The following is a 27,855-nucleotide window of genomic DNA, read 5'->3' as shown; positions in this document are numbered from 1 at the left end:
GGGTTGGATTTGGACACAGCTGACCAACCCAAACAAACCGAATTGAGCTGATCAGGTCTGTTCATATTTTGATCGAGTTAAACTGGTCCGGGCTTGGGTCGGGTTGATTTAGATTTATGTTGATTTGGGTGAAGTGTGTTGATTTGAAGCAAAATTAATTTCAGTCAATAATTAATAGAAAATTTATGCATCAATTATAAATTATTTCACTCTAATGAAGAAAAATAAAAAAATGGCCAAGGAAATAATTTGTATCTTTAGTGGCTAACCCAATAGTTATCCACAGCCCAACTGACCCGACCCATTTAAATTGACCCAATGGGTGATCAATCCATTTCTAACCCGCCAAGTAAATGGGCAAATTGGGTAGATTAGATACTGAATCAGTTCAACGGGTTGGGTGAGAAATTGCCACCCCTAGTGGTAAGGTTAGTGCAAAGTTCAAAATGTCGCATTTATGAATAATTCAGTATATGTATATATATCCTATAATGCAAATGGGTTTCAAACCCGCCAAAATGTGAAATACCATAAGTAAAGTTTTTTAACAGTATCATCCTAAAAATATGATTGACAATCGAAAAATGAGCATTGGATATGTGTAAATACTTTGAACCATGGGATAGTGGACTTCACTTGCACCCTGTCCTTAACCCCTGTAATGTCATACCAAACAAAAAAAAAATCAAGTCAAGTGCTCTTTGAAAGCAATTGATACCATCAGATGGATGAAACCGTATATACAAAATGATGTTAAAAGAAAGATAAATCTTCGCTTTACTCCACCTATGTTATAGTGCCATTCATCGTGTCAGATTCTTCCACGGTCACTATTTTATATATACAAATTCATAAGATGGAGAAATTCGAAAATTCTTCAGGAAAGAGAAATGTGAATCCCATACACTTATTTGTGATAGGTATCTTCAACCCACAATTGAGCCCCTTGACCATTTATATGCACAAAAATTGATTAGATTTAGAATTCTTTGACTTGTTCTTGCTTTATAAGGCGCTCTAAAAGCATAAAAGATTAACGTTTTTAATTGGGACTCGACAATTCTCTCTGAGGGCTACATTTTTTTATGAGGGCCAAAAACCTAAATAGATGGAGGGGGAGGGTGGAAAATAAGTATGGACGGCCATTAGGGAAGGGCAACCATTGAGATGAGGAGTAGGGAGAACAAACAGAAACGGAAACGTTTCCGTTTCCGGGTTATTTTTTAAAACGTTGTACAGAACAGTGCACAAGGAGCCCATTTAAAGAGGCACAAAACGAACAGATAAAAGTAGAATAAAAATGCTTAAAAGCAAGGTTCAAAGTATCGATACACATCCGCCAAACCAAGACGCCTTCAATACGCCCCTTCAATGGGTGTATCAAGGGTCTGACCAGTTCAGGGGGTGAAGGAGGCCTTTATTGATTCACCGGGCGTATCGAGCGTATAGAAACCTTCGAAATTGAACAAATCGGTTTAAACTGGTCAAAGGCAAAAGCGAGGAAATTGTAAATCCATTTGTCATTCTACCGAATCTACCCTAGAGATTCGTAACATAGACCCTACAGAGAAGAAAGGGTCATAGGTTCGCTCATGATGGGCGCGGCCATCAGCATCCATGAAGAAAAATTTGTGGTAACTCATGAATGGAGAAGGCAATTACCCACATGGAAATTGCTGTCATGACGATTTTGGTTTTGGTTTTGGTTGTGGCATAGCATGCAATTTTTCAGACATAATCCTCGGCCACCAACTAAACTTACTTCTAACATAAGCCCATTTTCTCCAAGGCCCCCCTTCCATTTTTTCAGTCAAATATTCAATAAACTTTCAGAACACGTGAACACTTCATCGCTGAATGCGGGTTTCGTCCACCACCGACATGACTAACACTTCCATCTGTGCGTGCATTGGTCCTCACAGACCTCACAAAGCATTTGAGTGTTATGTCACTAACCTTTCGGCTTCCAAATGTCTATATAAGTAAACTCACTAGTCACTACTGCTTCTCAGGGTTATAGATTCATCTATCCATCAACCCCGCCTTATTCCATTGATTCTCCAAATCTTAGAGGAAACTTCTCAAACACTCCCACTGAAGAGTGGTGCTGATCAATGTTATTCCTGAACTCAGAATTGCACCCTAACCCCTCTCTAACACTGGACGTGGATCAGATATCAAACCAGCAGGTTCGTAAAATGTCCACTTCTATAACAAGTTAACCAGTCCATCCATCAAATTCCCACAGTTCACAAAAAGTGGACGGCTGACCATCTTTAACCCAGCTTGGCTGTACTTCAACTCCATTGCTCAACTGACCCAACATACAATCCAGTTACAACTGAACAAGCTCAGCCAGTTTTCAAGTGTTGCCTCACAAAAGAATTCCATATGCTCTATTGTGTGCATTTGTGCGTGATAATGAGTGCAAAATTGCCTGTAGAGAGTACAAAATAAAATTGTTTATTGCAGATAGCAAACCATTTACGAATTCAACCATCACCACACACAAGTTACGGGATAAGGAGGTAGAGTTGATATTTCAGAAATGGATATTACGAGTCTTCGGGATTAGATGGCTATCATCTTTACTCATTCTTCTTCTTCAGCTTCCTCCAGCCAGTTCACGAATGGCTCCAAGGCCTTTACAAAGGTTTGCCTGCAATATTTTACCACATTAAGTTAATGAACTGCAAAGCTTTAATGGGAAATACTCAAGATACACACATGCTGCCCAAACCCAATACTTGATCTTGTTTGATCAAAAGCATTCTCTGTCAGCACTACAATGGTTATTTCAAAGCAAGCAAATTCTTTTGCCTTGGTTCTTACAAAGATTCACTTTTTTTTAGGAGGGGCATGTCTAAAATACTGGAGGGTGAAAGAGAACATTTTAAGGCCATAAACCATTTTAAGGCCTCTACCAGGGAACAAAACAGGAAAAAAAAAAGCAGTGTTAATGTATCAAGACTATAGAAATGCATACCTTCCCTTAGGATTTGATCCCCTACGGAACCAGAGAAGAATGGTATCTTCAGCAAGCACATCCAGGTCATACAGTGACCTAATAACTTCTGGGAAAATCTTCATTAACTTGGCATCCTCATAGCATTGAATCTGAACTTTGTACATGAGTTCAAGCTCCAGCTTCCCATTAGTACAGAATGTATTTAAAAGCGGTGCCCATGTTTTCACCTGCACAAGACATCAGACACCAGACTGTTTGGATACATCTCAATCATGGTTTCTATGAGATTCATATAAAAGTCTACAAGTTGAAATATGCTTGTAATTTGTAGAGCTAGTTGTCAAGATTAGGTCACATGTTGGATGGTTACAGAACAAAATATATTAGTCTTGAAATTTTATGCTCAGTGTAGATGCACAAACAAGCTTATGCTCAGTGATCAAGATGTTAGAAACTTGGAATATGAGCAGTGTTTAGAAAACAGGACCAGATCGACCAGTCAGACCAATTGAACTGCACCTAGGCCCATGGATGGATTGGTCATACCCTAAAACCGTAACTCATGCAAAACTGGTCAAAACCAGTTGACCAGCCAGTTTAACTGGAGAACCAGTGCACCAGTCACGGTTATATAAACTACCTGGTCACTAAACCGCAACAACAGAGAACCTATGACCTTTTGTTCGTGTGTATTATCTTGTTACCATTAATCCACTTCTCTACGTGTGTTCACACACATATAATACACATATATTTTAAAGAAAATGCAAGTTGAGCTTGAACCATCTATCCAATACATTCAAATATGATAATATTTGTAAAATATATTATATATAGTATTTAATGTGACCAGCACTATATATGTATATATATTACATCATCACAGTTTGGCTGCGGTAGAACCTCTAACCTGTGAACCTCTCGCTGTAATGGTTCTATGCCTGGTCTGGTTCTCTAAACATTGTATATGATTATATGAGCACTTCTTTGACCGAGTGCATCCCAAAGATTGCACCTTTCTAACAAGTGTGCACTCAGGATATCTCAGAGAAGTTAATGTTGCAGAAAGTCATTTTTTTGTAGGCAAATGGGCTACACAACAGGGCCCTCCCCCCCCCCCCAAAAAAAAAATATATATATATATATATATGATAAAAAATTTAAAAAACAGGGGTGAAGGCAGTATTCGATCCCTGTGGTCATACTAAGTGCTTCAAGCATTCAACAATTCAAATATATAAAATCTTCAACCTTTTTATTAGTCTCCTAGTTTATTTACATCAAGTAGCTAGTTTGCATTCCCAATCCTAGGAGATTGGTCCTCCATCTCCATAAAAGCCAATTAAGGCAGGCCCAAACATGTCCGTGCTGGAGTTTGGGCCCATCTACCAAAATTTTAGCCTGTATATACAAGGAGGTTGGTTTTGTAATTTTAGTTGCAGCTTTTTTATGACCAATTTTAGTTGCAGTGCTTTCTATTTTAGGTCCAAGACCTCAAGTATTGGAGATGACTTTTCTTTTGTTTAATTTAAAAATTAGGTCCAAGGCCTCAAGTATTGGACCTCAAGTATTTTAGGTCCAAGGCCTCAAGGTGCCCTTTGAGGATCACCTCGCCTAATCGCCAAGCAATTTTATACTTCCTACTATAAAATAGACATTATTAAACTAAAATAATCATTATTAAAATAGTATACAGATCAAGTCTTTTTTGAGATTATAATTATAAAATAGACATTATTAAACTAAAATAATCATTTTGTGGGATTATAATTTCAAAACTAAACTAAAATAATCATTTTTGAGATTATACTTCCTACTACTACTACTACTATATTTTTTGAGATTAAACCAATACTTTTTATTTTCTTCTTTTCCTATAACAATAATAAGGGTTCAACCCCTATATTTTTTGAAATTTATTTTCCTTCTTCCTTTTCTTCTCATGAGTATGTTGATTTTCTATACTTTAATATGAAATTTATACTTTCCTTATGAAAATCATGAACAATTATTAAAGAAATATGGTTATGGTACCTAGGGAACTACCCTAGGGTCTATGTTTTAAACATAAAAAAATCCATCGCCTAGGCAACCGGTGACAAGGTGCCCCCCAGTGACCTAGCCTCGCCTTGGCGCCTTGAAAACTATGAATAAAAGGTATTTTGGTAGTTGATAAACCATTACAAAAAGCATAAAAAATAGAGTTCATAGAAAAAAGACAATTTTGAAAAGTCACACCTGGGCTGAGGAGCAAGACACCAGGAGCACACCTTTTGAAATGAGCTATCAGCTATGCCTTAAAAACACAGATCAGACTCTGTTTGACAAATGGATCTCCAATTGAGATGTTTAAAAACTAAATGACCTCCACTAAGGTGATCCTCTATCACCTTTCCTGTTCATCCATGTAACTGAAGAGTTGAGTATATCAACAACCAGAGCTATGCAAGGGGAAGAAGGTTTTCAATGGGTGCTGGTGTAGGTGACATTGCATTGCTACAACTTACAGGTGATGCCTCATTCTTTTGTGAGGCTTCAAAAGAGCACCTGGAAAACCTAATATGTTTAGTCAGATTATTCAAGGTGGCATCAGATCTGAAGGCAATTTACGGAAAAGTGAGTTATTTGCTATGGGATAAGTTCCAGATGTGACAGATTTGGCATAGACCTTATGTTGTTATGTGGGAATACTGCCAACAAGATATTTGGGTCTGCCTCTTGGTGCTCGATGCAAGTCCAAGGACCCTAGGATTGAAAGGTTTGACAGAAATTGATGTGGTAGAAAGCCAAACACTTATCTAAAAGAGCGAAAGTAGTTCTCCTCAATTGCACTAGCAGCTCTATCCCCTCAGTAGTGGCTAGACAGCTAGAGAAGATAAGGAACTTTGAAGGGGTGGAAGATGGGTTTTAAGTAGTATAAGGTCCGTAACCTATGAAGGAAAGAGGGCCACCAAGAATTAGAAGACTGAAAAAGTACAATACAACATTCTTAGGGAAATGGTATTGGGACCAGGGAGTTGAGGAAAAATGCAGATTCTTGTTAGCATCAACAGTATGGGGGCAGTTTAGTCATTTTCATCTTTGTTTAATGTGAGGTGTAATGTTAAGTTGTGTCTCATACTTAAGAAGGGGCAAAATAGACTTTCTGTTTTATAATTGAAAGCTAAAAATACAACCTGGCCGACTAGAGAGGTTTTTCTCTCTTGTTCGAACCAGACTTCTCTTTTCTTCTCTTCTCCTCTTCTTCTTCTCTCTCCTATCTCTTCTAACCTTATTATGCTGCTGTTCTCAACTCAATACTAGTGCAGATTTGAACTTCATCAAATCTAAATATGGTGTATGGGAGATGGAATGAAAGCCTGGCAGAAATGTTCAGTCCTTTGGCACTTCTATTTGAAAGGGTTTCTGGCTAAGAGGGAGCTTAGGCAGAGAAACCCATTATCTCCTTTCAACCTTTCCTGTTCACTCTCTTGGTGATGTTCTCAGCAGAATATGGGTGTCGTCAACGGTTGGAGTGTGGAGAAGGATCAAATAGTGGTATCACATTTATAGTTTGCGGATATTGTAGTTTTTGTCAAGATGATGAAGGAAGGGGAGTAAAAAACTTGAAACTTTTCGTTGAGTTCTTTGAGAGAATCTCTAACTTGAAAGACAATCTTGGAAAATGTCTGGCTGGTTTGAATTTGGAGGATGGCATCACACAAGGATGTGCTGAAATTTTGGGTTGTTCAATCTTCCGTTAGGCAATTAAGTATCTTAGTTTACCACCATTAGGAAGTAACCCTATAGTTTTTTAGAATCTAGTGGTGGTTGGTTTTCTAAATGGCTGGCTGGGTAGAATAAAAACTGCATATCTCTAGAGGGTAGAATCACCTTGATCAAGTCTACTCTTGCCAACTTACCTATCAATTATTTCCTTGTCTTTAGAATGCCATCTCTAGTGGCTAAGACACTAAAAGGAATCATCAGAGACTTCTTGTAGGAACTGAGAGAAACCAGAAAAGATCATCAAATAAAAACCATCAGACTTCTTTGCTGGTCTATATGGCTAGAAATAAGAGTTTTTGATCTTCAAGCTTAGAGGTAGAAAGCCTGGTGGAGGAAATTGAGCGGTGTATTGGGCTGCCATCCTGAAAGATTTCTCAGGTTTGGGACCAGTTCAGTTTTCAAGCAATTGGGAGTAAATTCTTTTTGAAGACAATGTACATGAAGTAAATAGTTGATACACTTTAAACTTGTATAGCTTCATCTAGCCTGAGTAGGCTGGTATGATATGTGCTTTGTAATATCTTGAGGAAATCTCCCCCTTCCTTTGAGTAACAGAATTATATATACTTATCAAAAAAATTACACATATAATTTAAAAGATATATAACTAAAAGTAATAACATTTATGGAAAAAAAATACAATAAGAGAATAACATAAACCATACCTGGCGCAGAGCCGCATTAGCATTCTGCTGCTGGTTTTTACCAGACCACTGAACGGCATCCATTAAAACATCCCATAAGATCCGTACAACTTCAATATCAGGCAATTTAGCATCCTTAAAACGCTGCTTCACGGTTTCTATGACTTCAGAAATATCAGTATCTTCTGCTATTTGATTTGTCAATGCAGACTTCATCTCCTTGAGTTTAACCTCAAACATCTTCTTCTCATTGTATTCAACCAAAGCTACAAGCCCTTCCTTGCTGAACATCAGAGAAGTAAACATGCATGAACTTTACTTCAGCACTCATGTATGCCAAAAAGAAGACCAAAAACAATTACAACAAAAACAAACCAACCTTCCACCAGTAAACAGATATGCATGCATGAAGACCAAAAAGAACAACAAAATAAAGACAATAAATGAGACAGAATACCGTCACAGAATAAAGAATAAGAATCAGAAGATAGCTAAAAAGGAAGCCCAGTACACGAGGCTCCCGTCAATGTGGGGTCTGGGTAGGGACAAGCCTATGCAGCCTTACCCCTACACATACAGAGAGGCTGTTTCCAAGATTTGAACTCTGGTCACCCAGATAGCAATGGAGCAGCCCAACCGTTGCGTCAAAACCGATAGGAATCTTGAAATTGTTCATAACTTCAAATTACCAAAATTAAATTCTACTTATCATTAAATGCCACTGGATCAACTCTTAAATTTAAATAAAACAATAGAATAACTGAATTGGTTAGAAAAATAATAGAAACTTTTATTGTGACAATTAGGTCATATAACTGCTAATAAAAGAATGCTGACTAGATTCCAGAGCTCATACAGTCATCAAATTAACAGTTTGAAACTTATTATAGAAGAAAATATTATCAATATATACTTAATATTCATGTGATGCATTTTCAGCAGTTATTTGTAACAAATATTTTGTAAAAATTAAATTATCCTTAAATGGAAACACCCACGTGAAGTGTTCAGCGAAACCTTCAGGGGACCGCTTTGCAGATGGAAAGAAGTCAAGGAGATTGTCCTCCATTTTACCCCGCTTCAGAAGCGAAATCAGATCATCAAGGCTATTATCTTTCAGGTATTCCTTGAAGAAGTCTGTAATGAATGAAAGAACTAGCCCTTTGCCCACAAGATTATCTTTAAGCAGTGGCTGGAAAACTGTCTCCGGCGGAAGCCCTGATAGCTTCTGGGAGAATGTAAGGGCTGTAAAAATTGCAAGTTTCTTCCTCTCATTCTCCTCAAAAAGCTCCAATGACTGGAGGAACCTTCGCATAACATTTTCGAGGTTCTTTATCAAGAAAGGCCTCCGGCGCAATATCTTCTGAATATATAGGACAGATGGCAAAATAGCTTCACGTTTAGGCTCACAATCTATAACAGAATAACTGTGACGCTCCCCCTCATCAGGCTTTGTTGTGCCAGGTTGAGTACGCCCCCCTGTGAAGACTACCTGCAGTTATAAGAAAATTAGACCTTACACCAGAAATAAGAACTTGAATATAATTGTTAGGTGAAGCAAATTGTATATCAGCATCCTATGTTTTTAATTTTCAAGTTTCAACCATTACTCAATGGCATTCTAGAAAGTTATTTATCTAAATGAATAAAAAATACAAATAAAAACAAAAGAACAAGACAATAAAATGAAGAAAAAATCAATAAGAAGACTTTCAGGTCTCTTCATTCCTCCAGGCCTCCCTATATCCAAATTCTTGTTTCCTTTTACATGGGTTATAGATAAGTTATATATGATTAACTGACAAAACAATTATTTCTTTTACTTCCAAAGTAAAATTTATTACTATCCTTAGTTCTCTCTTTCTTTTTTTCATTCAAACATTTTTATCCTTAGTTGTCCATTAAATATAAAACCAAAATAGTGAAAAATGTATTGGTTCAGCCAACCAAAATACTTAGAACAAGACTGATGTGGAAGAAGAAAATGAAGATTTCTAAGCATTTAAATGCTTAGAAAAAGTTATAGATCATATGCACCCCAAAGGAACTGTATAAGACTTGTTCACTGCCAGTCAAAAAATCTGTTGTGGTTCTCATACATTTGTACACCTTGTTCACTGCCAGCCATGAACACAATTTACCTTTGATTTTCCCAAGCACCACCTGTGCATGGCTCCTGGGTACTAGACAAAATAATACTGGCAATAACATGAAGGGCATGAGATGATATTATAACATAAATTGGCAATAACATTATAGGTATGTGGATTAGCAATATTACTGCGCACAAATGGACATAACTACCAATTAACCAGCTTGAAAGACATAAAAATAAATCTTCTTAGCTTTTGTTTGTGTGATAAATTATTTGATTGATCTATTAGAATCACTTATACTTTCTATAACTTAAAATTTTGCTTGAAACTCACTATATCATGTAGTTTTGACTCTTAAAGTTTAAAGAACAGCTTAGCAGCAAATTATTTTGTTTATTAACCTTAGTTTCTTATATTTGCTTAATTGTTTGAATAAGATAACAATTTAGAAGGGTGTAACTATGCTCGCTTTATCATTTTATAAAATGCCATTCTATACTTTTTGCATATTTAACAATGTGTCCACCAGTCTAAAATTTTCCAATATTTCCATGCCATTTTTGGCTAACATGTTTCTTGTATTTTGATTACTGATATTTCCATCCACCGACGCCAACATTTTAAACCTTTTTAAGGCCCAATCTAAAGAATTAGCCACTAGGGACAGAATCCAAGACCTGGTCCAACCTAATTTTTTTAACCTAATGTAAAGCCCAAGTCAACCAGCCCAACAACGCAAAGCCTGAATAGGAATTTTCAAGCTTAATGGTTTCCTTTCCATGTTTCATCATTATATCCTTTTTGGGTTGTAAAATCCAGTATAGAGGGAAAACAAAAGATATGCTTAACACTGCACACATTTGTCGTGTACATACTGAATAATGCACTTTCACATAGAATTTTATTAATTTGCCAAAAAAAGTCCGATGAGGGGGGACGTAAAAGCCTGACCCCTCTAAAAAGCTATACAAGATGATCATCAGCTCATAGAATACATAAAAAAAAAAAGTCTGAGGATTATTAGAATAAAACAATCAACAAACTCTAAGAAAATAAAGTCAAAACCTGTCTCAACATAAAGCAGCAACAATGGAATCATGAGGCCAAGAGACATCATCATAATCATAAGCTCTGAAGCAAGTCACAAGCCAGATTTTCTAAGGAGCCAGTAGTACAATTACCTTACAGTTATTATATGATCCAATCTCCAATGTATAGCATAGAGCTCAGACACTAGAGGAACCAAGGCTTTGTAAATAAGCCTCAATATCATACCATTTTTCACAGCCATAAAATGGTGGTCCTCAACCAACTCTACTCTGCAAATAACTGTGGTTGAGGTGAAGAGCATATTTTCCATTCTGTGCATGTTCCTTTCATGCCAAAGCTCCCATAAAATAACCACAGGCTAAAAACTAACCACTGCACCCCATTGACTCCCATGGGCAGAAGCGAAGCTAAACTACTCATTAATTCACTTAGAAAAAAATTCCCCATCGAACTCAAGGAGAGACAATTTCAAAGTAAACGAATCCATTGTTCTCTGACAAAATACTCCCTATAAAGAGATGATGAACATCTTCAATATTTGGTTCTTACAAAAGTTACACCTCAAGCAAAAAGGGATCAATGCCAGCACATTGGTGTCTACTAAGAGTTCACATCACTTCCCCGGTGTCTACTGGGATCAATGCCAGCACATCTCCGCCCCACATCACTTCCCCGCCATGTACTGAGAGCATCTCCCGATGATGACATCATGGGTTCTGGTACTATCATCGGGAGATGTTCCCAATACACGGTGGGGATGTGCTGTGGGGCGTTGTGAGGCGAAACATTGAGAACTCGTCTACTGGAAGCTTACTTTTCAAAGATCGTCATGCCAAAGAAGACAATTTTGGAGGCATATAAGAAGTCCAAATCCATTTCCAACCTTTACACCTTTGTTTTCTATCTCTCAGCTTTTCCTAGGCTGGTTTTTTGGTATTTGCCCCATTGAAGTGGCTGTCCACACAACCATATCATTCTTGTTTGTAGTAAAAAATCCCTCAGCTACAATATGATTTAATGTAGAAACTTTTTAAATTTTTTTTATCAGTAACAGAAACAGATTCATTCAATATTAAGAAATATAGTACAAGTGAAGAGAAAGAAGGGGCAAGGGATAAAATCTCATAACTCCTCCCCAAATAAAAATTACAACACAACCCAGAATAAACTATTTCTCCCCACCCCTTGTTTAGCAAATGTATTGGCAAAGGCATTTGCATCTCTTCTGACCCAATCACAAATCCCTTGCAACAGATTCATGGCTTTCCTCTTCTTATAGATATAGCACCACCATCCACTCTCCTCTTCTTTCTTGATCCAGCTTATTACAAGCTTCGAATCACCTTCAGTTAACAGTTTCCTAACGTTCAGCTCCTTTGCCTTTTGAATCCCTTCCATAACTGTCATGATTTCAGCCCTTAAGAGAGTCCCCAACACCTATTGAACCCAAGAAGAATGCAACGACAATCCCCTCCTCATTCCTGAACACTCCAATGCCAAATGGGCCCGAGTTTCCTTCACTACTACCATCAAAGTTGAGCTTGGCAGCACCTCTCAGGGATGGGGGCCATAATAGGTCCTCATTATGGTCTGACAGCTCAGCCTCAGAACTGTTCGGTTTTTCAATTTAACCAAACCGAAACCGAACCATGGGGTAATTTTTTTGACAGGACAGAACTGTTCGGTTTTTCAATTTAACCAAACCGAAACCGAACCAGTGCAATCGGTTAGCCGGTCGACCGGTTAACCACGGTTCAGTTTTTCAGTTTTTTTGGACTTCAGTATTAAAAAAAAGGGGAAAAACCTTCCCCGCCAATGGTCTGGAGAGAGCAAACATAAACAGAAATGAGACTGAGAGTGAGAGAGATTGAGGAGGTACGAAGAGAAGACTAGATTTCCTGGACATCTAAGCTTGGGCTCAGGAAAGGCGGCATCATCGCCGCCGGCGGCGGAAATGAAGCCGGAAGCACCAGTGGCGTCTCCCATGACGGCAAACAACAATAACAGAGGGAGAAGCAAGAGACCGAGACACCCACGAATAATAGTGCCAAGCCCTTGTTTCATAAACAAGAGAATATACCGGTGGGCTTGCGAGTGGTTCGTAAGCACCTAGGGAAAGCCGGTCAACGTCTTTGGTGATCACCGCCATCATTACAGCAGAAGGGCGGGATCCAGAGCGCTATTCTTCATTGCAAGAGATCGTTTCATGCTTCTAAAGACTAAAGGTAGTGCTATTCTTCATTGCAAGAGATCATTCAACGCTTCTAAGTTCTAACTAAAGGTAAAGATCGGTATTCTAGTCTACATTGTAGAAGAGATAAACGAGACAGAAGAGACAAAAGAAAATAAATGCTTGAAATTTTTTTTAAAGACAAAAGAGAAGAAAAGCTTTAAAATTTTTGACTTTCGAGACTAAGAGACTGGCAGACTCCAGTCTAGCACTCTGGCAAAGGCAACTGGCACTCTGGTCAAACTTTCAATTTTCAAATTGAAACTTTAACTCTGAAAGTCTCTCAGACTGCCAAAATTGTTATTCAATTTTTAAAAACAAATAAAAAATATAATATAATATATATATATATCGGTCGATTCGATTAACCGCCGGTTTTTTTAAATGGTTAATTGAAACCGAACCGACCGGTTCGATTAACCGATTTTTCAGTTTGGTTTTTCAGTTTTTTTTTGCTCACCCCTAGTCCCAAGCACCATCAACCCCGACAGGTCCTTAACTTGGTCATTCCTATTGATCACCTCATGGCTAAGGAAAATTTTGATTAAAAGGACCAACCCCCAACCAAACTGATTTCCCCTTCTAATAAACCTCCTTGTTTTCTCCAATAACTCATGGTGTAAAGCTAATTTTGTCCTCTAGGCCTTGGACCTCACCCTTGTCTCCTTCGCTACAAAAATACGTTTACCTTTAAGTTATCTCAACACAAAATGTTCATGTATAGTGAGTGCTCGAAACAGGATTTCCAAAAAGCCTTGAGCCTGAAACAATGCTCCACATCAGAGAGGCATCTAATACTCAAATGGCCTTACAAATTGGGATAAGCATAAATCCTTCCAATTTGTCCAATGGTGCTTCTTTGAACCATCAGTTGCATCCCAAAGAAAATTAGAGAACAACTTTTCAATTCAGGCAAGGAGAGTTTTCAATGTGGCAAACGTAGAGTACAAGTATAGGCATACTACTCAAAACGTTTCTGATTAAGACCAGTTCTGCATTAAAAGTAATAAACTTTCCCTTTCACCCAACCACCCTCTTAGAGATCCTTTCCATACACTCTTTAAAAAGAAAAGCAATAGGCACCCCAAGATAAAATTAAACGAAAATCATCTCTCCTATTAAACAAGTGCACCTTTCAATCATACTCAACATGCTAGCTGATGCCTTTCTAGAAGTAATGAAACATCTCTTGGATTTATTCACCAACTGGCTAGATGCACTCTCATACTTACCAATGCAATTTATAACCTCCCTTAAAGATTTCAGTTCCCCCTAGTAAATATGATAGTGTTATTTGCAAATAAACTGTCTAATCAAGGGACAACCCCAACATACAAAATAACAGTCTGCTTTAAATCAACCATCAGATTTCTAAGACTCCTACTTCGCACCTCTTCTACAAGAATAAACAGATAAGGATAAAAAGGGTCCCCTTGTTGGAGCCTCCTCGAAGATAGTGTTATCTGCAAATAAACTGTCTAATCAAGGGATAACCCCACACAAGATAACAGTCTGCTTTCTATCAACCATCAGATTTCTAATACTCCTATTTAGCACCTCTTCTTCAAGAATAAGCAGATAAGGGTAAAAAGGGTCCCCTTGTTGGAGCCCCCTTGAAGATTTAAAAAGCCATGCATGGTCCCATTCACCACAACAGAGAGCCAATAACTATGGACTGTTTTATGTACCAAATCAATCCACTGAGAAAAGAAACCAAAAATGCTCAAAGTATCGAAAAGGACTTCCCAATCCAACCAACCATATGCGTTAACCATGTCCTATTTCAGCATACCATTGCCTCCTGAACCTCTCCTATCAATTTCATCCGCAAGCTCTTGGACAATAGCAATGCTATCTTGGATGCTTCTACCTTTCACAAAATCTCCCCATTCTACAAAAACCAACTTAGGAAGCACACTACAATTAGTCATGCTTTTAGCAATAATTTCACAATGAAGCTACTCAAACTTGTAGGTCTGAAATTCGAGAAAGCACAAGGGTTATTAACCTATAAGAAAACGCTCTCTACAGCCTATTACCATTAAAAATAGCAACTATTGCATCCACCATTATATCCCAGCAAGCAGTCAAAAAATTCCCTGTGAAATCCATCAGTACCCAGTGCCCCACCCTATTCAACTAGAAAACAGTTTCCCTTGCTTCATCCCTGTCAAGGATTTGGAAAAAGCATAGAGTTGCCTTCATTAATAATAAGAGAAGGAACGCAAGAGAGAAAGGTTTTTGTTGCCAATCACACCTTTAGATGTAAGAGCCTCCCAAAAGTATGATGCTGCCTCTTCAATCAATTGGTTAAAATCCTCTATCCATTGGTCAAGAAAAATGGACAAGGGCATAAAGGTACAAAAATTCTCCAAGTCGTTAACAGGTCCTGCTTATTCCTAGTTCATGAATCTGACAACAGGAATTATTGATCCTTGGAATAAGCTGGTGGGCAAGTTTGTCACCAAGTGGTTTACATTGGAGAGATGCATGACGATGGTGGATCTGTACAACATTGAATAGAGGGTCGGAGAAGGGTTGTTGGACTGTGTTGCGATTCCAAAATGTCACACACTCAATCTTAGATGAATGGGTAACAGAAATGAGGCCAACATAAAAAATCGGCATCAAAGACCACGAGCTGCCTAAATTTTTCGCAGCTCTGGAAGTGCGCTGAGAGAATGACCAGCACAGTCAACACACTCCCCTCAACACAGCAGACAAGCACATCATAGTGGGACCAGTGCCCATAACAGGAGAGCTACACTGTGGACAAGAGGCAACACACAAATAGAAGTGTCAGGTGTGGATCCTACAAGAGGGATGATGGGCCGCCACCACCCAAACCTCCACCTTTTGGAAGCAACAAGGCAGAGGTAATTCTAATAATAAATACATTAGTAGAAGACAAGGTGATCAAGCTACCTCCACCCCTACCCCACATTGACCTAGAGAGAGGCACAGCAAACGGTGTTGTGAGTTCCACTAAAATACAAGTCATTATGTAATGGAATGTTTCATGCTACAAAGAATATTCACACCAAAAGTAAAATTAGATTACTTTTTGAAAAGACTGCCAGTGCAAGTAGAAAGCAACTCCTCCCCAATCACCTATCGGAAGGAAGCATCAACTTAGTATGTGTTAAACTACCCTTCAGCCTCCCAGACACACTAGTTCTGTGATTCCAACAGAGCAATGAATTAATGACTTCTTCACGAAGAACGGAGGTGATGAAACAATCTGGCAGACAGCAGAAAGAGCGTTGATAGAGGTTTCCAGAGATCCAACGCACATTCGAAACAGCAACAGAGGAAGCATAGAGTTTTTGGCTGATGATATGCTGGCAACTCACCCCGACCACACTAGCCACTCTACATCGCAGCCAAGAGGTTTTGAGATGCAGAAGCCCTAATTGATCGAGGAAGTTCAGTAAATCTAGTATCAGAGCACACACTTCAACTAATGGGCTTGTCAAATGACTCAATTACAGGACTACCCATTGAAGTCTTGGTAATATTTCAGCCACCAGAGTTCTTTCTCTTTAAATTAATATAATGAATTACTTTATTTATCAAAAAAAAAAATTCAGCCACCAGAGGCTCCACCGTCCTATCACTATGAATTGGTCCATTCTTCACCAGACGAGTTTCAAGTTGTCCCAGAGCATACAATTTACATGTTATCAACGTAAAGCACGGCATAACAGGAGGATCGTATAAATATCAACAACAAGTGTGTCATTTGAAAAGTCTGGGTGCACGTAGAGGACTCCATTTACCAAACAAAACTGGATGATGATAGAGAAGCCCACATCGCCAAAATTAAAGGAGCGAGACTGCCAAGTTGCAAAGAAAAAAAGATTGCAACTTCAGCAACTGAAACCAAGAAGACAAAGCAATGCGTTAAAGTGACAGAACCTCATAGGTGCATCTACTACACATTGGTGGAGGAGAACATCGAGGCCACACATACTAAGCCCAAAAAGGCAAGGACCACAGAAGAGGTATGTGAATAATATAGTTCAATTAATATTGTAATTAACGAATACAAAATAGAAGTAACTGCTGAATATTATGATCTCCTTTTAAAATTATGCACATGTTTAAAATACAAGTATACCTCTATTACATGATTTACCAAATTTGTTCACAACTGTTCACTTAAACCCAATCCCACCATCAGCACAATCAATCATGCCACCTCCCCTGACAATGTGCATGGTAATGTTACAACAAATTGACAAATTACTTTACGTGAGTACATTCGCATATTTGTTTCTCATTACAAGCAAACATCCACCTTAGAGCATAGAAACCATTAATCAAACAATAACAGAATACAACACCATCTTCAACATCAACCAGGCACATTAGGATAAGCAAAACTTTTAAACCTAAAATCATCACGCTGCAAACCCTAACTAGATTAGCAACTTGAAATAGGTTGAATCGAATGAATTAGTAGAATATTGCAACGAGACAACTCCCCAAAACACTTACAAGACTCAAATAGTGCAGTAGAGGAGCCTCTAGAGGAAATCAACGTCACAGAACCAAAAAGCAGAAAGAGACTCTTGTTTATCTCAGCCAAATTATAGGGTGAACACAGAACAAGCCTCTTTTCACTATTGAAAGGCATGTCACACTTTAGAACTCAGCACCTTAATCCAGCTCGTCATACTAAACCTAATTTGCTCTAACCACAGAATTCCAAGATGTCTTCACATGGTTGTACAACTAGATGACCAATCTAGATCGCAACTTTGTCAACCATTCTCTTTATATCGGCCCCAACTATAAGCCAATCAAGCAGCTCCAACAAGTTTTCAAACCACATATAGTGTTAAAGGTGAAGGAAGAAGTTGAAAAACTCCTTAAAGTCAGCTTTCATCAAACGCATAGCACATCTCAATTGGTTAGCCAATACAATGCTTGTTAAGATGAAGAATGGTGAACTTAGGTTAGATCCTAAACACTTAGTTTTTCTTTTAAATTGCATTACATCCCATCTAACCTTAGAAATCACAACCCCCCATAGGTGTTGTGTCAACTTTAGAGATCTAAACAAAACCTACCCAAAGAACTGTTCTCCTTCATTGATGCCCATAGGGATATAATCAGATCTTCATGTTGCTCCTCACATAGGCTTCAAGACACCTATAGGGAATTTCTACTACCAAGTGATGCCATTTGGGCTCAAACACGCCAACACTACATGCCATTTTAGGGGTGCCTTGCCTAGAGGCTCTAGGCATACGCATCATACGCTTTTTTCATGAGGCATGCTAGAGGCATATGCCTCATGCGCCTCATGCACACATCATGTAAAAAAAACAGAAAAAATAGAAAAAAAAGGAAAGGAAAAGAAAAGAAAAGAAAAGAAAAATGAGATCCTCCTTTCTCTTTTCCCTCCTCTTTATTCCCCCTCCTAGACTTGTGCCTCCTTGTGTTCGAGAGGATTATGCCTCTCACGTTCTGAATTACGCCTCACACCTCTAGGTAGTGGAACGCCTTGCATCACACCTCCACATTTTAAAACATTGGCAATGACCTGTGCATTCCACAACATGATGGACAAGGAGATTAAGTGCTATGTCAATGATATTGCAGCGAAAGCAAATAAGAAAGATGACTATACAAAAGGTCCTTAGGAAGATATTCACCCATGCAAATAATATAACCTGTGATTGAATCCCCATAAGTGCACCTTTCGTGTGGAGTCAATAAAATTCCTAGGCTACAAGGTCGATCAAGTAGGCATACACTGAGATAACACCTAGGTAAAGGCTGTCTTTGAGCTCCCTCACCCTAGGAACGAGTCATAGTTGAAGACTTTCCTAGGCAAAGTTTCATATCTTCAAAGATTTATCCCAGATCTAGCACCAACAGCTTCTAGTGGTATGATGAGCACAGTAGAGCATTCAAACAGATTAAGCAGGCCTTAACCAAAGCACCTACTATGTCCCCACCTCAAAGCGGTAAAGAATTAAATTTATACATCACAGTGAATCAAAGTAAGTTGCCTCATGGCACAACACAGAGACAAGAATGCCCACATTTACTATGTGAGTAAAACCCTAAAACAAGCATAAAGGAATTATTCACATATGGAGCAACAATGTCTAGCCTTGGTGTTCGCAACACAAAAATTTAGACACTACTTCTTGGGTCAATAGATTATTCTCGTTGCAAGAAATGACCACATCAAGTATTTTGTTAATTGACCCCCTCTCTCCAAAAGGCTAGTGAAGTGGTTGATGTAGCTAAGCGAGTATACCATTGAATATACCCAACCCAACGAGATAAAGTGACAAGAAATAGTTGACCTTCTAGCAACCTTTCCATCAAATGACCCCTTGGAAATCTCAAAGAATATATCGAGAGACTTTCCCATAATCGTAGTGGTAGAACTGTAGAATATGGAAAATGGGTTACTTCTCAAAAAAAGATGGAGAATGGGGAGTTAGCATTTGACAACATACGCCAATTCCTCAACAGGAGCAGGTGTTACCCTAGCCTCTCCCTACGATGCACCCACATCCTATTCTTCAAGCTCCAATTCCCTTTCCCACATAATATTGCAAAATATAAAGCCCTTGTTCTAGGACTAACCATAGCTAGGGACATCGGTGCCAATAAAATCCTAGTAGTAGCTGACTCACAATTGATAATGGGGCAAATGGACGAAACAACCACAATGAAAGAGGTCTCTTTGTTACCCTATAGAACACCCATCCAAAAACTAACCAAAGACCTCCCCACCACCTATCAATAGTCATGCCAAAAACTGCTATGCACTTGCAGGTGCCATGGGCCACTCTAGGACGATACAACCTTGCAACAAAAAAACCACAATCTGCATCCAAATGCAAGGTAACACATCCATCAACAGATTGTCCCATTGGGTAGAGACACAAAACAAGATAAGGTCTACGAACGAAATTGGAGACACCCTATAATCCAAAAGCTTACAAACCCTACCTCCTATGATAACAAAATTCTCCTACGATATCAATTGGAAAATGGGGTCATATGCTACAAGATCGCTAAGGAAAGTAGGTTAGTACTAAAAATACCATGAGGTATGTTGTGGAAACATAACTACCACCCTGTATAGAAGACTACAGTGCATGGGATACTTTTGAAAAGAGATGAAAATTGATGTGATGAGAATACAAAATAACTGTAAAAAATGCATACCAGACAAGTATGAGTGTCGACACCACTGACTTGCAAGCCATCCTTTAATGACGAACCGTTGAGATGCATAGTCGAGGATGAAGTAGAACATATATCTACAATTGTCCTCAACCACATGTTTAAAACCATGCTGGAGGAACCACATTTGCTAATAGTGAAAAGGCTTCACTCTTGTCTAAACCTCATAATCAAACTACAACAAAAGTGGGTCATGGTTTGAGTACAACATGTTCAAATGTTTTATAAGTTTCAAAGGTTTATGTTAGCTCCACTAACTATTAACCAAGGCCCTACCAAGCCAAGCCCAAGTACAATCCAGGTCATTCCTATTGCTACACCAAGAGAACTTACTCCCCTTGAAACCAGTGTCAATTAAACCTATAATATGTACAAAGTCCAAGAAATCATGCAAAAACCCATAATCCAACTCTTTCCCTTTGATTTTTTTCATCAACAACAAGAATGGCATTTAAGTCCCCAACAATCATTAATAGCAACACAAAACAAGAACCAATGGCTTCTAACCATAGATTTCACCTTTCCACCTTACTTCATTTTGCATATACAAAAGATATGATAGAAGACCACCATCCTACTCCACCACGAATGTTAAATGTTGTTCATGATCCACCATGAAGGGTCCATGCCTTTGGTGAGGGATCATGTGATCCTTTGTTGGGCATGAGATTGATTAACCAAATGGAGGTTAGTCCCTTTATTTGGCATTCCTCTCTTTCTTTTAACAATAGTAAACCATCCTCCACTGGCTCATTCAATGTAGTATTATCAAAGTCATCTCCAGATTGGTCAGATAGTGATTCATCTACTACCACTACCATTGGGACCTTGAAAAATCGATCAATTCTATTGCCAAACATATGCTAACACCTTAACTAGTCCTTTGATTTTAGGACCCTCCTCTTGAAGGTCAATCTCAACATGAACAACACTTGATCTATCATCTTACCAAGGGCTACCAGATTTAATCGTTATTCAAAATGTCTAAAACCAAGTCATCCACAGTTTTTTCACTATCAATAACATGAGAGGTTATACGACCATCCTTCGTATAATAAGTCAAGCTTGTTGTACCTCCAATCGGCCTAAAGATAGATATAACTTTCTTCTTTGTAGGGCCAGCCCTTTTTTCCTTTCGACTCTGGTGGAGTAGGTGGACTATCTTTTGAAACCTGTGTCTCTTTCCTCATCTCACTCAAGCCAACCTCAGCTTTCTTTTTCTTTCCTTTATTCTTAGACTCCTTCCATTTGTAACTAATGTGGACAGAAAACAACTTCATGCAACACTTCAAGTATACAGCAATAAGCACAAGAAATACCAAGTTGAAAACAACAAAACGAGTTGGATTTTTAGAGGTTTCAGACCTTAACCTAAAGTAAAACTCCTCCTGGAACAGTTCCACTACAGTAATAATGGCAGCAAGATGGCCTCCCACGCGGACATGCAGCGATGGAGGTATTGAAAGGTTCAAAAATGGGTCGACTCCTCAAAATCCAAGCTCCCAATACTTGAAAACCCTAGTTGGGGCTGAGCTACAGCTCAAATAAGAGAGAAAGAACCAAAAAGATCCCTCCAGAAACAGCCTCTTTTCTCTTTTATAAGACCGAATGTCTTGTTGGTCCATCCAATTAAAATATTTACACATAAGCCCCTAGAATGTTTCCCTTTCACAAGCAACTCCTTAAGAACAAAGCTAACTTCAAATGAACCCCCAAAAGATAACCTTTGTTACAAAAAAGACCCAAGAGACCAAAACCCAATAGATATGCACCCAACAGCCCCTGACCAGAATCTGACTTATAAAATGACGAAAATACCCCTGGTTAAAAACAGTCAACAAAGCTACCCAAAAACAATTTGGGATCCTGCTACAAAAACATGCAAAACAGAATACATTCACATTTTTTTCAATTTTCTTCTGTTTTTTTCCTCATCAATAACTCCCCTTATGGCCATGCTTATTGCAGAGACAGCAGTAAGAAGGCAAGTTTTCATAAACAATTTAATGCCAAAAACCACCCATGCATAAACCAATCCATAATTGCTAGGGATTTCCTTTAATGAATGATGTTCAACACAAACCCTCATAGCAGTAGTTCTTGTGAGAGACGAAGTAGCAGAATCTACCTTCAAAACTCAACCAGCCGCCTGTGTTATCAAGCTAATATATTTGTCATTGTAGAGATTGAGAGGTAATCTAGGAAAACTAACCCACATAGGCACCATATATAAGGCCCATACCCTGGATTGAAAATTAGGCATCCACTTGAAAACCCTAGCAGAGAAAAATCCTTAATGATGAATGCCTCCTTTGAGCCAAACCCTAAGGAAGCCATCCTTCTATTCAAATCTAATTAAGTCATGCCTAACATCGACCGAAGTGACAACAATGATCTTTGTGATCTTCAGCATACCTTTAATGAACTCCGTAATCTCCAAAAGTGAAAGCCACATGCACACTTCTCAAATCCCAACTAGCAGATCTCAAAGAAAAAGGCAATTTTTCAATCTCCTCTGTAAAAACAACTACTGGTTCACCCCACTTCAAGGTTCGGTCCTTCAATGCTATGTCTATTAGCTTGGGAAAAATAGGCATGAGAACTGTAGAAGATTAAATCATGGATCCATAAGTGACAGTGGGTACATTACCAGGTGGATCACCCGAAGGAACCCTAGGTGCCACCATCTCTCCCTAAGTAGCTATTACCATAGACTCAAAATACCAATATCATACCATATTTTTAACAAAGTTCTCAGATTCGATTGGGTTGGGTTTGGAATACCTAAAGCCTAAACCACAACCCAGGATGAATCTTGGCCCAACTTCTCAGTCCCAATCAAAGTTCCAAAAAAACCAAGCTAAGTGATGTAAAAAATTTGGGTTAAGTCAGGCTGGATTTTGATAGTGCCAATAAAAGCATTAAAGATTTATCATTGCCAACATTGTACATAATAAAAGGAAAGACAGGAGACAGAGAGAGAGACAGAGAGAGAGAGAGAGAGAAAGAATTCATCAAAAAAAAGAGAAAAAAACACATATCTTGGTAAAACTATCAGAATTTTTTTAAATACATAATCACAATGAGCATCCATAATTGCAAATAGTGGGACATATACATTATTTCATATAGACAAACAGGAGGGGTAAACAATTTCAATGGATTCATTCTAGTTAAAAGATTACTAAGCAAAAAAAAAAAAAAAAAAAAAACTCACCCTCCAAAATATCCTATAAGCACTTCCATTGGCATCCTTCTATAAATTATATCAAAAATTGAAACTAGTGGGACATATACTTATTTAATCTATTTTTTATGTTCCTGATCTATCAGAAAAAGCACCAAACAAAATTTTACTTTTTTACTTTTTACTTTCCTCAGAAACTTTTTGTTTTCCAGCATTCAGAGTTTAGTGAAACTGAATGGCACCTAAGTCCAAGAACCATTACTAATATTTTTGAGACAGCTCACAACTACTCTTCAATACCCTTCTACCAAAATATCACTATAATCAAGAGTTTTGGCAGTCCTAATTAATGCAAAACAGCCAATAAACCAACCCTTGTAGAATTTCCATAGCCTACAGATTGCAGAAAATAGTCATGATTTTCCATGTCTTAACACAACCACCTATGACTCAAAATACAAGAGCCTTTTCAGGCACTAGAAGCAAAAACTTTTTGTCCCTTGGTACCTACAACCTAGCCCCCTTTTAAGTTGCTTAAATGCTATCATCTCAGCCAAAGGTACAAAATCTGCCAAATAAACCCAAGAGACATCTCATAGAGCTTCTTTCATTTTTATGTGGAAGTTTAACTAAAGAATTTGTGGTCACAGAAAGAACATAAGTTAAATAAGGGTTCATAAAGAAGAAAACGGAATTTTCTTAGTGCATCAAAATACTTGCCTCAAAAAATGTGTCACCATATCTTGAGAAGTTAAGGTCTGAGGATTCGATGCTCTTGGCAACAAGTTCCTGGAACGGCAAATGTTTGGTTAGGCAATAATAAGACTTAAGATAATTGAACCACAGATGTTTACTATCAACTGTTAATCAATTTCAATAATCATTATAGGATGACAGATGAATGAATCCTTCAAAACTTGCTTAACAATCGAGGATTAAAAATAAAATGCCTAAGATGAATTCCTTAGTAGTTTATCATGTAACAATTGACAGCATTTCCATTGTGCACAGGAAAACTTACAAGATCACCAGCATTATCCAGATATATCTGGACCACTGCATCTGCAAATGTTGCAGGGTCCAGAGGAGCTGCTATATTCCGTTTGCGGGTCTTAATCCGCGCACCACTGCGTTTGTAGAAAACAAACATATACACAGGGTTTTAACAAGTTCTGATTATCAAAGTCAATGTGAAAAGCAGAAATTAAAAGATCATAAGCAGACATGATTTATCTTCCATCCATTAAATAGCACATTTCTCAAACAAAATCTTAGAATATTATCATAATCAACCAAATTGTTGAAAGAAAATGTTATACTGTTAAACCTTAAGCAGAAAACCAGTCAACAAAAAATATCAACACTTATGTCTACTTAAAATACAAAGAAGCAATTATCCTATTTTGCACAGAAACTCATTCATGAAGACTTATCAGAATTCCATCAAAAAAATATACCAATAAACACCAGAGGTTTTAACTTAGCAGCTAAATCTGAACTCCATTGTGTTTTGACAAAGGTAAAAAAGAATCTCTCCACACAAAACTATCTAGGGGATCCATGAAACATAACTTCACAATTCAACTACTAGCTTTCTCAGAAACTATGGGGGTGTTCTGTTAGCGTGGATGAGAAATTGGATGGTGTATTCTCAACAACACTGCACCTGCAATGTGGTTGAGAACACACCACGCCACAACAGAATAGGTGTTCCGTACAGTGGACAAAAATGGGTAGCCTGAACCACATGGTCCACACCATACTCATATGGGTGTTCTACTGGGTGTAGTGATGCTCAAGCCACACCGTGTTTTGATTCCATGTATCTCGGATATACAATGTGAGATAATACATGATGTTGATCAAGAGTTCGTTTTGTTTTTAAGCAAAATACAAATTAATTTAACATGTGATCAATTTAACCATAGCTAATACAAATTAATAAAAAACTAACGGATGAATTCAAAAAATTAATAATGACTAAAAATAAGTAATATAAGAATATAAAATTCACACAAAAGAACTAACATTCACGATAAATAATTAACAAAAAATTAATCTATAACTATTAAAATTAGTACAAACATAAAAAATTAAAATTCCTACTTTTAATACCAATTAATAACAATTGTAATAGTAAGATAAATACTATTAATTATCTTACCATTACAATTGTGTAAATTAATATATATATATATATATGCAAAATGCTGGATAGGGAGAGGATCTTGTTGCATGGTTGTGACCACGAGATAATGGTGTAACCGGAATTTTGGGGTGTGGTGTTGTCCACACAATGAGATGGTGGGTTTTAAACCACACCACACCATAACAGAACACATTAAAGTGGTGTGGTAGTGTTTTGAAATCCACTCTCACGGGTTCACTACACTACCAAACACCACCTACATTTTTGGAAGTGTCACACAAAGCGAATATCTGACCCTGAACCATATCGTGTTATCATCAATAATTGCAACATTATGGCTCATTTTCGTTAACATGAGATGATGCAAATAAAACCTTCCCTCAACGAAAGATTTCAAGATCTTTTGACAATCTGTACAGTTTTCCTAGAAAAAAAATTCAATTTTCTTGCATAATATATGAATTCTCAAAATTAAATTGCTCCAAAGGTATTCCTTCTAAATGATTTGTAGGTTTGGCTGCATATACAATAGTCCAAATTGCAATTTATCCCATTATTGGAGGCTTCATTTTCCACCAACACTAGCTGATTTAAGGGAACCACAATACCACATAAGTTAAAAGCTAGATACTTAGATGAGAGGAGTGTAGGATGATCAAGGCATTGAAAGAGGGATTGTCAACCCCTCCCCAACCTTTTTTGTCTTTTTCCTCCAGTGAGTTGATGGTCAATGGTTGTTAGTGGTGGTAGTTGTAGTAGCAAATGAGATTCTTGTTGCCAGCACCACTTAAGTGTTAAGGTGGCTAGGGTAGATGAAGATGATAATTTAAGTATATGTTATAACTCTATAATACAATTCTTTAACATAAGAAAATGATCATAGTAAAGGAAAGCTGACAAAAGGCCTTATAGTACTGCCAATCCACTTAGGTCGGATCCATGGGATAAAGTATATAATTAAGATCAAATACATTATTCCATAGGTAAAACTTAACTTTGACAGTTTCTGTTTAAGCACTCTGAGAGCTTCAAGAATGTGTGAAGAAGATTTGTGGATATCAAAGCAAAGAGTTTTATATGGAGATTAAAAACAAGAATGGAACTCTGGGAAGATGAAAGAAGGAGAAAAGGTTTGGTGATCGGTGGTGTGGTTTAAAGGCTTCTTGCCTGGAGAAACTGTATTAAAAATTATGGGTTGGCGGTTCATGGCAATTGTAGATGGAAACCGCAAGGGAAGTTTGATCAGATAACAAGATTGCTATGCCAAAGAAAAGTTGTTTTGTAACTGTACTCTAGAAGGAAGATGGTCTTGGAGATGGAAGAAAATGGCAGATGCGTTGCAACTCTTGCCTCTCAAGTTCAAACCAAGGAAAATAAGAGAAACTTTCATTGAAGGGAATAGGAGATTCCAACCAATTATATCTTTGTAACTACTAGTGTAGTCACTGTTACAAAACAATGATAATCATGAAACGTCGTAAATTCGATAAGATCCAATAAAATTGATCCATCAACTTGTATACTGAAAATAGGAAAGCCTAGAAAGAGAACAAAAGACAATCTTTCAATAACCAAGTTTAATATTTAGCTGAAGTATATAACTAGTTAAAATAAGAAGAGATAAATAAAAAAAATTAAAAAAGCATTTGGAAAAATAAGCTCAAGAACTGGTAGAGTGACAAAAACACAACATACCCGAGAGTGGGTCTCTCCTTCGAGCTGCATGAAAGAAGAAAACGTCAATACCCACCAAAAAGTCTCAAACCCAGATACATCTGAGAAAATGAACAATAAAAAATAAGATTTTGATCCCAAAAGAGGACTCGAGAGTGTCGGGGTTCTTGACGCCCCCTAAAGAAAAGTTTTCTCTTTTCGATTGAAAACAGAGAACAAGGAAAATCCCTCAGATATTTCCAATATATTTCTAATATTTCACAGAAAGGAACAGAAACTGGAAATTAGAACATCCCAAGAACTGATCCCAGAAAAAACAAACCAATACCAAGATCGCCAAAAATACAATAACAGATCAGAAAAGAAAGAACCGATCTTTTCGCTACACAGGCCATTCCAGAAATCAAAATGGAAAACTTTAAAATAAAACCCCATCAAGAAGAAACAGATCTGTTGAAAACATCGGAGCAAAAGCAAGACAAATACAATAAAACCGAGATCATTTGATGTACGAACAACAGAAAGAAAGAAATCTGATGGAAAACCCAGATCAGAGTTGGACTAACTACCTCATAAACCAAGACCGAGATAGATCAAAGAGCGAGCGAGCGTGACTGCGTTGGAGTTCCGAAGGAAGATAATGAGAGACGGCGTGGTATAGTAAAGGAGAGAGGATATTTATTTATTCCTTTGTTTGTTTGTTTGCAAAAATAGAAATTTATTACGTCGGTCGATAAAGCGAACCCTTCCTTTCTCCTTCGAATCGAAAAAGAAAAATAAAAAATTGGAAGTGAGAGAGAAAGAGAGCGATAGGGAGAAATGGAAAGCGATAGACGGAAAATGAAAACGAAGAAAAAGCAAAAAGAGAGAT

General features: G+C 37.7%; 1 protein-coding gene across 1 annotated transcript; it reads right to left on the bottom strand.

Moving 5' to 3' along the window:
- Positions 1-2,440: 2,440 nt before the first annotated feature.
- LOC148873169 (uncharacterized) lies at positions 2,441-27,855 on the bottom strand. Its single transcript, XM_088942149.1, has 8 exons — positions 27,554-27,855; positions 27,006-27,029; positions 24,183-24,288; positions 23,878-23,950; positions 8,379-8,868; positions 7,402-7,663; positions 2,987-3,195; positions 2,441-2,659 (listed from the first exon to the last, which is right to left on the bottom strand). The coding sequence occupies exons 1-8, from the start codon at positions 27,556-27,558 to the stop codon at positions 2,593-2,595; spliced, it is 1,236 nt and encodes a 411-aa protein (XP_088798275.1). The 5' UTR covers positions 27,559-27,855; the 3' UTR covers positions 2,441-2,592.

This window comes from Nelumbo lutea, chromosome 1 (genome assembly GCF_056320005.1).
Source record: "Nelumbo lutea isolate HS-2025 chromosome 1, American lotus-T2T, whole genome shotgun sequence".
In the NCBI taxonomy this organism is placed as follows: domain Eukaryota; kingdom Viridiplantae; phylum Streptophyta; class Magnoliopsida; order Proteales; family Nelumbonaceae; genus Nelumbo; species Nelumbo lutea.
Note: the sequence above shows the minus strand (reverse complement) of the source record. Positions and strands in the feature narration are given on the sequence as shown.